This window comes from Pseudochaenichthys georgianus, chromosome 4 (genome assembly GCF_902827115.2).
Source record: "Pseudochaenichthys georgianus chromosome 4, fPseGeo1.2, whole genome shotgun sequence".
Lineage (NCBI taxonomy): Eukaryota > Metazoa > Chordata > Actinopteri > Perciformes > Channichthyidae > Pseudochaenichthys > Pseudochaenichthys georgianus.
The window spans coordinates 19,812,386-19,828,385 of record NC_047506.1 but is presented as its reverse complement, the minus strand read 5'-3'; the positions used below and the strand labels follow the sequence as shown (position 1 = coordinate 19,828,385).

At 42.5% G+C, this 16,000-nt stretch overlaps 1 protein-coding gene across 5 annotated transcripts in view; it reads left to right on the top strand.

The window, feature by feature from the left end:
- Window positions 1-16,000, top strand: part of rabgap1l (RAB GTPase activating protein 1-like) — a 132,938-nt gene that overhangs the window by 17,641 nt on the left and 99,297 nt on the right. For 4 of the 5 annotated variants that reach the window (XM_071202914.1, XM_034080566.2, XM_034080567.2 and 1 more), the window contains exons 11-12: window positions 11,366-11,489; window positions 14,630-14,723. In XM_071202914.1, coding sequence (XP_071059015.1) covers window positions 11,366-11,489; window positions 14,630-14,723 — 218 coding nt within the window. The remainder of the gene's footprint in view (window positions 1-11,365; window positions 11,490-14,629; window positions 14,724-16,000) is intronic. The other variant, XM_071202913.1, reaches the window with a different exon arrangement.

Genomic DNA, 16,000 nt, shown 5'->3' with positions numbered 1-16,000 from the left:
GCTAATTAAAAGATAATATTATGAGGAGTTTTTTTGTGAAAGGTGGTAATCAGAGGTGATACGCACACATAAAAATATGTAGGCCTATTGTCTTATTTAGCCAAAAACTGTTATTAGCCAGCTGAAGTACCAGGGAGGCATTATCTAAGCCAACTTCTCAGAATGTTTTCTCCGTCGGCTTCACTAGAAAATGTAATTGGTGTCTGTTACACTGGGAAACAAACCTTCCAGGGCTGTAGGCTACATTACCTGTGTCAAGTCTATGTTGATGTCAATAAGTCAAGATTTCAGCTAAAGAAAATGTAAGTCTGCAGATATGTAAAAATAAAATATTTACATAGGCTACAAACATGTTTTTGCAAGCGGGTTTTTCCTGTTTCTAAAAAAGAAAATCTATAAAGTGATCAGATTGGATGATTTCAAGACGAGCGACTAAAAGTTGAGCCAGCATTCAGAGGTTGATGAAACTAATGGCTCGGAGTGATTCCGTCTGTTTACCAGAGATTTAAAATATCTACAGATGAAAATTGTGAAAATAGTAATGATGCTACAAAGACCAACATTTGAGGAATTCTGTTATGTTGTGAGGTCAAATGTGTTCATCTCATGGAACAACATCTAGCATAGGGCTATTCCCTATATTCTGTATGAATCAACCAAAGAGAAATAATAATTTGTTCTTGTTTATTTTCTGCTTAGAAAACCATAATAGATAATACTCTGTTTATAAAGTGGATCTTTTTTGGACCAATTTTTCTCTCACCATTATTAATCACTGTTAATAATTCATCCCGTAGGCTTAACAATTTCTCATAAACCATAGCAAAGCCAACATGTTACCCAGCCTCTTCAGAATTCTTCTAAAAATAGGCAGAGCTTGAGATTCACTCCCAATTGGTGCTCTCATCACTGACTTGAGTTAGTCATTAGACGCCATGCGAGTGTGCAGATCGATGCGAATCATTGATCCATTCGACCAGGTGGAGGAGAGAGGCAGCAGCACTACAGTAATTGAATAAACCAGAAATAAACATCAGTAGCTCATGGTCCACATCCAAGGTCAAGCCTATTGTAGTCTGGGTTGTTTTATATATTTCTTCAGTCTATTATTATGGATTTAAGGACTAGATTAAAGCTCTATTTAGCATTTAACACCATGTATTTCAAAACAAACTAATTTCAGAGATCATTGATGTATTTCTGCAATTTTCTAGTTCATATGACTGAAGCAAACACTTTCAAAACATTGCCTGCCCAGAAACAAAAATGAATGGATGTAGATCTTTGTACCTGTCAAATGAAAGTATTCACAAGAGTCCTGAGAAGTTGTTTATTTGATTAATTTCAGTTAATGTCTCCAACACAAAATATTGGGTGGCCGGTGTGCTCCCTCTTAGTCTTTAACGTCTTTCTTTCTTCCCCTCCATCTAATAAAGGTAACAAAATGACAATCTCTTGCCACCAAAATAGAAGCACATACAGTAGATGACCCAGATTATAACCCACCCTATTCAGTCATCAGGGTTGGTTTAAGATAAAAGTTCATTCTGTTTTTCATTTTTTTATTCAGTCTTTTAAATGGTCTTACCCTAGCTCCTGCTCAGAGATGGGGTCGTTACTAAAAAAAAAGTAATATATTACATATTACTTTTTTTAAAAAGTAATATATTACACTACTTCGTTACTATCTACATAAAGTAATTCGTTACTTTACTCGTTACTTTACTCGCAGGGCCGGCCCGCCCCTCCCTACAGGCAGATCACGCAGACTGCTAAAGTTTCAAATGTTCTCTTTAGTTCAGTTTCTGTCGCATAAGACTGATCCAGATAGCTCCTGAATGTTTTCCTATCTGACCATGGCTGTCCTCTGTCTCCTGCTATCTGACCGTGGCTGTCCTCTGTCTCCTGCTATCTGTATATTTTGCGCAGTCTATCTCTGCTCACGCTGTTGCGTCAGCGTGTTCTCCTGCGTGTTGGCCATGTGTTGCACTGGAGCCAGACTTCAGCCGAGCACGTACGAACTGCGCATGCGTGAGTGGCAATAACTCTCCTTACCAGCAGGCAGCGGTAGTGTGTATTCGTCATTCAAAACAAGCAACAACCGGAAAACAGAGAAGAAGAACTACGTGTGTGTGTGTGTGTGTGTGTGTGTGTGTGTGTGTGTGTGTGTGTGTGTGTGTGTGTGTGTGTGTGTGTGTGTGTGTGTGTTATAAATAAACAAACAACAGCTATGTGCGTTAGCTTCACCTAGCATGTGTTCTTTGCAGGTGTTTGTTGAGGTTTGATTATGACTGATTTTAGAAAGTAACGAAGTAACGCGTGTCGGGGCAATGTTAGTAACTGTAGTGTGATTACTGGATTATAAAAGTAGCGCGTTACACTACTCCGTTACCGACAAAGTAATATTATTACAGTAACGCGTTACTTTGCGTTACTTTGTAACGCGTTACTTTGTAACGCGTTACTGTAATAACGCAACCCAACTCCTGCTACATGGCCCTTTTCTTCCTAATGTTGTCATCTGATTGGACGGTGAGCTCTGGCCTGACCACCTGCAAGATCAATACAGACAGTTGCTCAATGTTCAATCAATCAATCAATGTTTATTTATATAGCCCAATATCACAAATGTTACATTTGCTTCAGTGGACTTCACAGTTTGTACAAAATATCAGTTAGGTCAATGTTAGGTCCGAGGGTGGTCCTGCCGATTGCCTTGTTGAGATTGACTGTCGCTGCCACTCTCATACTGACACTTGAATACCGGCACTCGTTCTCTGGAGAGCTGGGACTGCTGTCTGTCCTGCAGAACTGAAAAGAGGGTTTAATGGTTTGAGCACTCGTTTGTTACTCCATGACTCTGGTGCTTGTTATGCTGCCGTGATATAATCAGGTCCTTGATGCTGTAAATCAGGGGTGGGGAACCTTTTTCCTCTCAAGGACCATTTCAATTTTTTCAACATCCTCCGAGGGCCGTACAGATTTGACCTGTGCTTAAAAATACTAAAATCACAGCCCATTCATTTGGCCTTTCTTTCATGCTGTGCAAAGAAAAAAAGATTATTTTTTTTAAATGTTGAAGTTGAAAGCATCAATCTGGTGCACTTAGAGAGCAAAATGAAGAGATCTATGGATACATCTCTCAACACCCATATGAAACGGAACTGAAAGCGGATTTATTTTTCTCTATGGATATTTTACAAATCACTCTCCTTTCAAACTGTATTCTTGTTTATTAATAACCACCTTTTTGTACTATCATATAGTATTTTATAACCATTTACTTTATTCTCTTATTTTACAACTATAATGATCATATAAAGATGTGCCTTTACCTGACTGGTTGTAGAAAAAGCTTCTTATATTCGTTAGCATAGCTAGCTAACCAGATGCTAATAAGAACAAAGTTATTGACTGTATGATCAGTATGACAGATGAACAGATCGCCACTGGGCTTTCAACTAAAGACACAGCCACGCAAAAACTGCAGCATGTGTACGGCTCCTTATGGGTACTGCAATTTTTGGAAGTGCCGGAGCGACTTTCCATGGGAGCCTGTCTGCAGACCTCCACTCTCAGGACAGTTCCGTGGAGATATGTAACGGGAGTTGACAGGGGACTCTGCCCTCCTCACGAGTGCCTATTTTCGGACACTTTTTTCCACTTTTCCCCGGTTTTATTATTTCTTAGGTTATTTCACCCGGTTTCTACCGGGTACATTGCCCGGTCTCGGGTGTCGCCCCACGACCCATGGGAGCCTGCCTGCAGACCTCCACTCTCAGGACAGTTCCGGTGCAGACCTCCACCATAGATATATATAAACACTAGATGGCTCACACGCGCTGCTGGCCAATGGAGACCGACGTTGCCACTTGGCCGCCATCTTGCTACAGGCAGTGCTCTCATTCATAACATTATGGTTTACTATTTAAATAACCATAGCTTGCTCAATTTTCAACCGATTTTCAAACGGTTTGGTTTTTTATAAACATCAAAGATGTAGTTATGATACTGCATACTTATAATCATGGACTTTCATATGAAAATAACATTAATCAGATAAAGCAATAGCTATACACACACACAAGGTATTTATATTAAATATTTGCCGGTGTATATATTTCCATTTATTTTATTATATTGTCAATATTTAAAATAAATTATAAAATTAAAATACATTTATATTTTATATATAAAAATCGGTCTCATGTTACCACTCTGTAAACCAAGAGTTGTTAATTGAGCAATGCCTTAGCTTGAAGAACAGGGACACAACTAATGACAATAGCATATGTTGGTATATTATTTAGATATTCACACCTTTATCAGAAGAACCAAACCAACATAAAATGTGCTCACAGACAGGCCAGTTCTGTCTAATTTATCACAATTATTTTTGACATGAGATCTTCATATCATCCTAGTTTTGTATTTAGTTTCTAGATTTGTAAACAAATCCAGAACCTTTGAAATATGTTATTGAAAAAAGACCAAGAATAATATAAACTGTACCATATGTCCTTCTGTAGTCCATTTGTGGACTCACCCCGGCTGATATATCACAAAATCCACTGTTTAAATTGTTCCCTATATTGCCCCTATGCCCCTGTAAGGTGTCCTTGGGTGTTATGAAAGGCGGCCCCCCAACATAAATGTATTATTATTATTAAGAAGAACAACTTGGTGTGGTGTGGAGGGGATGTAGGAAGCAGTAGCAGGTGGGGAGAGATGGGGCTTCAAGGTTCAAGGTTATTTGTTTTAAATGTGTCTTGCACACAATAAAATAAAATACAGTATACCACAAAACCAATAAGACACACAGTGACACATGGCACACTAACAATCAATCATCGTCCAGCCTCAGCTTTGGTATTCTTTCACAACCATGTTATGGGTTTATTAGACTGAGCAAACATAAACATATGTGGTGATCCCACAGGTTCTTGTTTGCAGACAGCGGCGATTGGAGCATCCGTAGGCTGCACAAAAGTCCGGCATAGTCAGGTACTTCTGTAAACACAAAGCCAGCAAATTCCTGTATCATAATGCAAGATGTTTTTAACAAGCCAAACCACTTGGAAGAAATCATGTGTAACTTAAGTTATGTTGAAAAGAAAGAGCAGTTCTGCCTCTCCCACTGGTGTAAAGTTGCTGGGTGAACTTTGTAATACTAGGTCTCACTGACAGCCTCTTGTTATTAGCCAGCTAATAAATACAACCACATACACAAAGAAAAGCTGCAATTTCAACATGTCCAAGCATCCTGTATCATAGCCATGCTAATAATGTTTATAATAAACCAAACCGTTTGTAAATCAGTCAAGATTTCAGCGAGTTAAGAGTATTTTTGTGCAGATCACTCCCCTTACAACAGCTACCATAACGCGAATCAGAGTAACTGTTGACTGTAGCAAGATGGCGGCCAGTCAGCTACGCTGGAAAATCTCCCATGAGCCATCTAGTGTTTATATATATCTATGACCTCCACTGTCAGTACAGGAAGTGACGATTCTGACGCGTTTTTTTCCCGCCCACCGAAGGACTCGTTTGATGCAGAGCTATTTAATAGAAGAGTTACGACACCGGAAGTCCAAAAACGGTTATCGTCACGTGGTTCATGTAGACGAGGGATCGTTCCCCGGAAGTTCATGGCGGGCAATGTGAATGCATTGATAACAGGAGATAAAACTACGATTTTTGGTAATTATTAGTGAATAAAGGTTTTGATTTGCAATATTTATACAACAAATCGATATGTGTATGTATTTACATCAATATGTTTTAAAAAATAAAATCGAATTTGCTAATATTAAGTGATAATATTAGGATTAGTGTGAACAACTAGTTTACATGTTACTAACAGTGCCTTGTTAAAGAGCCTGTTGCTGTTTATTTATAGCTTTGAATTCTTTCAAACCAATATTATCTTCTTAAACCTGTATGGTAGTCAGGAGGATCACTTTCTAATGTTTATTGATACATTTAGAGGGAGGGGATCTAAAGTAATGCTTTAAAATTCAGATTGGATTCATTTCTACCATTTTCTTAAATTCATGGTAGTTTCAGTAATCCCCTGGTAATTGAGGACACAAGTTATCTAAATGACTAATGTCGTCTTTATGGCTTTCAGAAAGGACAGGAGACCGACAGGATATGATGTTAAATGTGTTGTTTTAGGAACATCCATTGCAAATACATGGAATTCAATAAACATAGAAGAGCATATCATGCAGTTTGTCGGTGCCTTTTCCTCCGTGTTGTCCTGGTTTGCTGTGCTGCCTCCGAGTCGCCACCATGGTTTGCTGTGCTGCCTCCTAGTCGCCACCATGGTTTGCTGTGCTGCCTGGGGATGCTCAGAGAAAGGAGTACGAATGTACGGCTTCCCCACTGACACGGAGCGGAGGAAAAAATGGCTGGCTCAAGTCAGCAGGAGCAATTTCACGACCAACAGCAACAAAATATGTGATTTATATACAAACACTGCATTTGCACTTTTTCACAAAACGAAAACCACACCATTGGGAAAGCTTAATGTTTTGTTTAATACAAAAAAACAGGGAAAGGCTTGAAAAACACTGAGTTGAGAATCAGGGTGCAGGGTGAGGGTCTCAGTGCAGGTATTCAGGCTCCATTGAACCCCCCTCTGGTTCTTGTGCTGAGAGAGGGAGTAACAGACAGGAGAAAGGATTATACACACCTATATAGCACACCTATTGCCTTGGGGAGATAACGTGTTTACTTATATAAAACACTAGTATTAAACGTACCTTGTGTTTTCACTCTCACTTAAGTCCCTCTCCCTTTGCCACCAATCCAGAATCAGCTGGGCTGCAACATTATACAGACAGGTAATAATCAACAGAATCACAAGGACACAATATGGCTCTGCTAAAAACACTCACTCTTACACGCACCAAAGTTATATTTATCTAATATTTAACTCCCTCCACCCCCGCATACAATCCCGTTTAGAAGCCCCTCTTCTCTAATTCAACATGTTGGACGAAATGACATAGAGAGAACGGAATTTACAATTAAAAGGCTGTTCAACGTGTGTTGCTAACTTGCTTCGGTATGCTAGCGTAATCTGTTATCTGTGAACGTTCCCTAAATCTACTAATTTAGGGATAATCCACTGACATCCTTTAATACACATGTTCATTTGAATCAGATGTACTGATAATATCCACAATATATATCTTTAAACTTCTTCTTACCTTTAAAAGTCCGTCACGAACGGTGTATTATGCTGCAACTCCACAGCTCTGCCAGCCTTGGCGCTAACTTCCGGGGAACGATTGAGAGGCTCCACGATCCGCCATTGCTGTAAAAAAGTGGTCCATTGGAGTGAACGGAGATGTCGTAACTCTTCTATTAAATGGCTCTGGTTTGATGGAAGTTTTCAAATCACAATGGAGACTCATCACGGAGGTGATGAGTCCGACCACGGTGCACTTTGGGTCGGCCTTGGTCAAGCCCTTTTGACCCCCCCAGCCTGGTTCTCGTAAAAGTTTTTCGCTCAAATGACACCATGGAGGAATGTAACGGGAGTTGACAGGGGACTCTGCCCGCCTCACGAGTGCCTATTTTCGGACACTTTTTTTCACTTTTTCCCCGGGGACATTGCCCGGTCTCGGGTGTCCCCCCACAGCCTGTGTCCAGCCCCCCCCCCACACTCATCCATATATTAACGGATTTTGACAATTGTTGTTGCATTTTTCTCCTCTCCTCTCACTGATCGAATGGCAAACGCGACCCACTGTCGGAGGGCCTCCGCGCCGGCCGATATGAAGCGTGACCAAGACGTACCGTCCAGGGGTCCCACGGGTCCCGCAGCGGGGTGAAGGTTCCCAGCTGGAACCTCTCCACCTCCGCCGCGGTGCACCCGGCAAACACGGTTGTTTCTCGCACCTTCCACTGTTGTCTAGCGGGTGTAACTAAAATACAAGATGTCGTATTTATATATATAAATATCTATATATCTATATAGATATATATATATATATATATATATAGATAATAAGTGTCAGTGCTATTGTATGTTGTATTAGCGGGCATTTCCTGTTCGGAAAGTGGTGCTGTACTGAGAGTAAACAATACAAGGTGTCCCTATTTTTATATATTGTGGTGACTACCTATTTAACCACTGGGACATAATTCAAACCTGGAACTACAGTTGCGGTTATTGTTCCCACACTGACATGTTATGGGTTACCTATAAATAGGTGTGCCCTCTTGGCTCTCTCTCTTGTCGACCCGGGCTGCGACCCGACAACATGTCCTGTGCAGCTTGTAAATAAATTACGATTCTTGCACCTTCCTTGCACCGCCTCTGACTCCATATCTCTCGGCACTACACTGGTGACCCTGATACATCTTGAGAAGTTTCCGGGACGGAGCCGAACACGGCAAAAGGAACTCGAGTACCTTTCTCGAAATGCCGGGGTTTGATTGGAGACGTCCGTGGCTGCCACCGGCACGCGGACTGAGGCTCGGTGCGCGCTCCGCAGAAGGCTGGAGACTTTGCTCGCCGTTCCCGCATCGGCTTTCTATCCAACGGGGGGACGATGCACGACCTGCTGGGTCGACCAGCAACTCCATTGCTACCTCGTGGGCTTGTTTCTTCGGGGCGTGCGGCTGCACGTCCTGGCTGCGCTAGCTGACGAAGACTAGCGGCTAACCACGAGGGGCTAATAACGGCTAGCAGCTACCGACGACAGCTAACGACAACTAGCAGTGGCAGCTAACGGCTAGCAACAACAGCTAACGGCGGCTAGCAGCTAACGGCTAGCAACTAACGACGTGTTGACATCTGACTGTTAACAATTTTTTTTTCCGGTGCCAGAGAGGAGGTTCGACCAGCCGGTTGACCTCATGTGGACACTCTCATTTTTTTCACCACCTCGACGGCGGTTCCAGACGCCACTCACGGTGTCATCGACGCTTGGGTGGTGCACTCCTGGACCCCGTCTCGCCTCAACGGTTTTGGACGTCGCCCATGCTGCCATCGGCCCGTGGGTGGCGCGCTCCGGAGCCTGTTTGGCCTCTCCTGCCTTCCGGGGATATCCAGACGCCACTCACGTTCATTGACGCCTGGGTGGTGCACTCCTGGACCCCTTCTCGCCTCGACAGTTCCGGACGTCGCCCATGCTCCATCGGCCCATGGGTGGCGCGCTCCGGGACCCTGTCTGGCCTCTCCTGCTTCCCGGTGATGCCTCAGCACCTGCTGAGGACTTCATGCCCGCCGCCGCGGCACGTCTGCCTGCGGCCGGGTTGCCCTCTTTACTGCTGGGTTCTCCGCAACACCTAGTGCGGCCCCCTTACGACGGCCCGCCCTCGGTGTGGGTGCCCTCGCCCTCGTTAGGGCCCCTGCCCTCTCCTGCGGCCCCCTTTCGTGGCCCGTTCCATGGCCCGGTCCTCACCTGCGGCCCCACCCTCCTCGGCCCTTGTGGTGCTTCCTCCACGGACGTGGGGATATATTTTTTGTTGCCATGTTTGAATTCTGGGGGGGCTTGTGTGGTGACTACCTATTTAACCACTGGGACATAATTCAAACCTGGAACTACAGTTGCGGTTATTGTTCCCACACGGACATGTTATGGGTTACCTATAAATAGGTGTGCCCTCTTGGCTCTCTCTCTTGTCGACCCGGGCTGCGACCCGACAACATGTCCTGTGCAGCTTGTAAATAAATTACGATTCTTGCACCTTCCTTGCACCGCCTCTGACTCCATATCTCTCGGCACTACAATATATCTATATACTTTATGTATATAATAAGTACGATTTTATTTTGTATTTGCGTGCATTTCCTGTTCTGAAAGTGACGCTGCGGCTGTACTGATAGTAACTACAATGCAAGATGTCCGTATATATATATTTATATATAGATATACATATGTATTATATTAAGTGTCACGATCCGATTTTATTTTGTATTTGCGTGCATTTCCTATTTGGAAAGTGGCACTGTACTGATAGTGGTGATTTTATTTTGAAATTCTTATCGTGCACTTCCTGTACTGACAGTGGAGGTGTCCTGAGAGTGGAGGTCTGCACCGGAACTGTCTTGAGAGGGGTCTACGCGAGTGGAGGTCTGCAGGCAGACCCCTCTCTGACTTTCTGGTGCTCCCCGTCAGAACTACACCCCTGTCAGACGAGACATATACCACGTGATGACACGTTTGGCTCATGTTGTGTTCAAGGACCCTGACCTTGGCCAGGAAAAACAGGCACTCGCTTGTTTAATTTGTTTGCGGTCTAGATTAAAAAAATCTTTTTTGTGTGTGTTTATAAATTACCTCGAGGGCCGTACCAAATGGTCTCGGGGGCCGTATACGGCCCGGGGGCCGGAGGTTCCCCACCCCTGCTGTAAATGAACATTTTCATACCGGATTATCCTCCTCTTCCTAACTTTCCTGTGCTTGAAGAGATCTGCATATAGAAAAGTGTTTAAAGATCGTAACTGCCCATCAGTTTAAGCCCTGTAGCACCTGATTGTCTCATGGCTGGTGTACTGATGAACCATAGTAGTTAAAGACAATTTGTCAATGAATTTCTGTCAATGATTTTCTGTACATTTTTTGCCTGCTTACATGCAGTATGCTTAGAATTATTGTAGAACATATCCATCTGATTTAACTTTTAATACTCAAGAGATAATAATGAAATAAAATAAGCTTATACTTATACTGTACTTTAGAGGTGTGTGTGTGTGTGTGTGTGTGTGTGTGTGTGTGTGTGTGTGTGTGTGTGTGTGTGTGTGTGTGTGTGTGTGTGTGTGTGTGTGTGTGTGTGTGTGTGTGTGTGTGTGTGTGTGTGTGTGTGTGTGTGTGTGTGTGTGTGTGTGTGTGTGTGTGTGTGTGTGTGTGTGTGTGTGTGTGTGTGTGTGTGTGTGTGTGTGTGTGTGTGTGTGTGTGTGTGTGTGTGTGTGTGTGTGTGTGTGTGTGTGTGTGTGTGTGTGTGTGTGTGTGTGTGTGTGTGTGTGTGTGTGTGTGTGTGTGTGTGTGTGTGTGTGTGTGTGTGTGTGTGTGTGGATTTGATAATCGCATCATTTAAAATCGCGATTTCGATTTAAAATCGATTAATCGTTCAGCCCTAGTCTGTGTGCCGGCGCAGACTGAAAACTCATCTCTTTCGACTCCACTTCGAGCAATACAATTTCTAACAAAGCACTTATCAAGGACTGGCTTATCTAAAACCAGTTGAGTAGCACTTGAAATGTTTTGGCTCTATGAAACCTGATGTACTTATATGATTCTGTTTTCTTCAAGTTTGTATCTTCTTGGTCGAATGCACTTATTGTAAGTCGCTTTGGATAAAAGCGTCAGCTAAATGCAATGTGTGTGTGTGTGTGTGTGTACAGCAGGCACCAGAGAGGGTGGGACAGAGCGATGCTGTGTATGAGGTGGTGAGTCTTCAGAGGGAGGCAGAGAGGAGCAATGAAGGACGACTGGCCTCGCCCACTGAGGAAGAGGAGGCTGATGAAGGTATGGATGTCTCTCCCTCCTTTTTCTCTCTCTCGCTCTCTCCTCAGTCGCTTGGATTCTCCTCATACTATACCGCAATACATAATCATAACTGACAAAAGCCCGTCAGGCTTCACAATGCTTGACATTGTTGTTAAACTCCAACATTCTTTATCAGAATGCCCGCCCCCCAAAAAACCCCACACATATGTATATAGATACACAAATGCATCCAAGAGCCTCATCTCAAAGTCATTTTTCTTGCATGATTGAAAAATGCGACCTCACATTGCATAGCTCTGCACAAATCCCTCACTGTCATCAACATAACGAGAGACTTCTCTGAACCCTCTCAGGCACAAATAGCTTGTCAGAGCGAGCATTTACTTTAAGTTTCACATATCTAGTGGGGGGGTATTTCTGGGTTGCATGAACGCCTCATCGAAATGAGATCTGTCTAGATATTCAGTTGGAAATAGAGGTTTACCAACACACACTTTCTCAGTTTATTTTTTGGGCTGACATGAATCAACTGTGAAGTTTCATTTTGTTAAGGCACGTAAACATTGGCAGGGTTGTGTGTTGAACATGTTTATATATGTTAGTGAGGCATGGCATGAGATACCAGCTATGTGTTGAGATTATGGGGAATGGGTTTTAGTGTGTGTTTGTTTGCGTATGTGTTAAAGTAAATGAAGGGAGTGTGTGTGTGTGTGTGTGTGTGTGTGTGTGTGTGTGTGTGTGTGTGTGTGTGTGTGTGTGTGTGTGTGTGTGTGTGTGTGTGTGTGTGTGTGTGTGTGTGTGTGTGTGTGTGTGTGTGTGTGTGTGTGTGTGTGTGTGTGTGTGTGTGTGTGTGTGTGTGTGTGTGTGTGTGTGTGTGTGTGTGTGTGTGTGTGTGTGTGTGTGTGTGTGTGTGTGTGTGTGTGTGTGTGTCCTGTTAGGGTTTATAGCACTACTGGACTGCAGTGGAATATTCACCTCAGCCCATATATCTCTCTTTTCTCTGCCACTGTCAAACTCTTCTTCTTTGTTCATCTTGAAGCAGTAAAATATGTTTGCTGAGGCTGGAGCCACACGAGAATGTTAACGCAAACGAGCCATCATCGTTATCAAAAAAAGTCTTCCTTCCACACGCAATAGGCACCAGAAACGTGTCCTTTCACAGTGTCTGCTGGAGGCAACTGCTGGGTCCTGCGAGATACCGGGACCTGGCTCGACACACTCGAAAAACTGTTGTTGTTGCGCGGGTGACACGGGGGTGAGCAGGAGAGGTGGGAAGAGGTGTTAACGTCATCATTATCAGAAAATGATCGTATAGGGCGTAGACACGGAGCCGTTTAGCCTCCCAGAGCGTTTCGTCCACAGATCTGGGACCCGTTATCGTTATCTGCGTTTCCCTGTCGGCCTCGTGTGGCCGAACCGTCTATAAGATAGAGAACTGTAGCGAATACGACCGTTACCGTTCTCGTGTGGGAGGCCCAAATTGTCACCCAAAGTCACGAGTCAGCCGCCAAGGCCGAAGCTGACGGCTTTCACTGGCACTGCAGGAGCCATTCAGAGAGCCTTTTCTAAAGCGCCCCCTCCTCCCCCAGAGCTGGAAATTGGAGGCGCTCAGGGCCATGAAGCTGGAGGTCGCCGTCATTGTGTACAGAAATGAATACATTCTTAGCATAGATGCCACCGTTGTTCGCACACGCGCATTCAATTCATGTGGATGTTTTTTTTTCTTCACCTGCTTATCTGGAGGAAAATAGGCTCGAAGCTGACAATCTCGATTATTTTTGTTTCCTTAGCTTTTCACAACAGGCTTTGTGATTGTTTTTCATTGTTTATCTATTTTTGTTATACACATGCAGGTAGACCCTTTGTGTGTATGTTCTGATTGTATACACACATACAGACTGCAATGAAACACATGCATACATCCATTCAGTTCATTTATAATACAAATATTATTAAAATCAACAATACAAGAAAAGTTTGATTGAGTAGACTCCGGTAAAAAAGGCAGTGAGAGTGCAAGACAAAGTAAAGGACATAAGTAGATTAAAATACTATAAATATGAGGGTAGAAGATCTTTATGGCACTACTAGGGGATTTCTGCTCAATTTCAATGTAGACAAAACCAATCAACTAGTGGCTTCAACATCTGATAGATCCTATTTAAAAGTAATCCTAAAGTGAATGCACAGCTCCTCTCGAGATTAAAGGGTAACCTTAATGGCCCTCGTCTTCACAGTTTCTTTCATCACCTGGTTGGCAGTGGCATTGGACTCAGGCTTCTTCTCCACGTGCTCTCCGGCAAGAGGCTGCCGCTTTGTGCTGGGTCTGAAACATTTGAAAGTGCTCATCAAGCATTTATTAAGACCTGAAAAGCTCCTGCTGAGGCTGGAAGGTATAAAGGAGCAGCAGTGCATTGAGCATGTTCTAGAAGAAAATGTCTTAACTCGTAATTTAATGCCAAGGAGTTATTAAAAGCTTTAGTGTTAGTGAATGAGGATGTGAAAGACTTTTGTTGCTGTTCGAACTTGGTTTTTGGTTATCAGTTATCTAACGCCTTGTTGAGTAGTTCATTGCCACCATAGGGTTTTCATACCCAGGTATCATTTTCACTGTGTTTGTATGTGCTGGACTCGGCGAGGTGTGTGTGTTTGTTCCAGTGGGCGGGCTCTGTGTGGCGATCCGTTCATCTCTCCAGCAGCAGAGCAGGCCAGACGGTCAATTAGTGTTTCTCCATCTAAACACAAGTGGTTCAATGTGCCGATTGCGTCTTGTCTGCCTTACAAGCCAACAAACATAATGGAATTCCTTTCTAGATTTCGCTGTGTGCATCAATATTAACAGGTTTTTAAATGCAAACAGTTCAGACCTCGCTGAGATACATACAGTACATAAAAAAAGGTATATAAATATATAGGTATAAATCTCCTTCTAGCTTATGACTGATGGCACATTACTCTCCACAAATCCTTTATTCAAGACCATACAATGTGTCTTGTTGTCTTTGCATAGTAATTAACATGAAGGTAGCGCAACACATTTGGTAATATAACTTTTTAAAGCCATTGTCAACGAGGTGTTGATAGGTTAAAGATATCGGGAATTATCCATTTATGCTCTAAATGTTTGTTAAAACTGTGTGTGTCTGTGTTTCCTACAGATAGTGACAGTGAAATCTCCAGTGGCACAGGAGACGTTTCCAAAGATTGTCCTGAGAAAATCCTGGAGTCCTGGGGAGGAATCCTCACCAGATGGTAAGGTTTAAAAAAGAAAGAAAGACTGAGACATTTCAAATTGCAAATAATTTAATTTTAGATTAAATTAAATGGTTAAAGACAACTGTACGCTGGACATGGTGAGGTTGATACTGGAACGATTGAGGATACAGGACTGGAAAGTATAGATACAAATAAAAATGGAGAAATGGCTACGCTAGAGATACAGAGTTTAGAGGTGAATGGTGGAGGAATAGAGAGGGAACCAGGTGCTGGTAATGTGGAAATACTGTACCCTCAAATGGAAAACATTTCATTGAAGATTTGAAGGAACGTTTTTAGCTGCTACCAAAGTGTTTCAATATCTCAGGACATGTTCGTCATAACAATTTAATGTAAAGGGCACTTAAATCCTAATAATAAAAATAACAAGCATTTAAAAATATACTTAATACAGCATTGGAGCCGGCAGATGCACCATATTTATCTAAATTTAGAGAAATGTGAGGTGAATATAAAGAAGGGTAATACAACGGGATTTTAAGTACGGTACATTAATGTACTTATGAATTCCAGCTGTTTATCTTGTGCAAATGCCGAGAACTTTTGATTGTGATATCAACTATTTTACTTTAGAAAACAGTTCCCTTCTTACAAAGCTAATGTATTAATGTATCTTCTCTAACACATACGGTGTCCTGTCATTATTCCAATGCTTTGTGCTGTAATAGCAACTACTTTGTTACATACAGCTTTAGTTGTGAAGCTATATTAACTATATGAAAGATGTTCAACTTTTATTTGATTTCACAGCCTGTTTTCTTGTTGTTTCCTCAGCACAATGAGGTGAAGTAGTTTATCAAGAAATAGCTTTCATCTGGCTTCAATAAATGCATTATGATGAGATTTCAAGCATCATTAAAAAGAGCTGACGCTGTGTTTAAAAAAATGCAAGATATTTCAAGTGGAAGAACTCTCACAGTATGGCAGCACTGCGGTTGAGACTCTGGTCTATTCTACTTGATTACTGTAGTTATTAGAGTGATTACAGTATTACTGTACTCAAAACTGTACTCCAACTAATGAGGTAGGTCATACTGTAATTAGTAAGGCAGTTAATAATGCATTCAATCTGTACGCATCTCGACACTGAAGTTCATACCGTAATCTCAGTCATGTTGTTGTGCCATATGTCTACTTCAGTGTGACAGGCGTATAACGCACTTGATCGATTTGATTGGTCTACAAACTGTCTCTGCGCAAGAAACAATTATCAAACCTGTCCAGCTGCACTTCACATTAAGATTTAAAGAGGC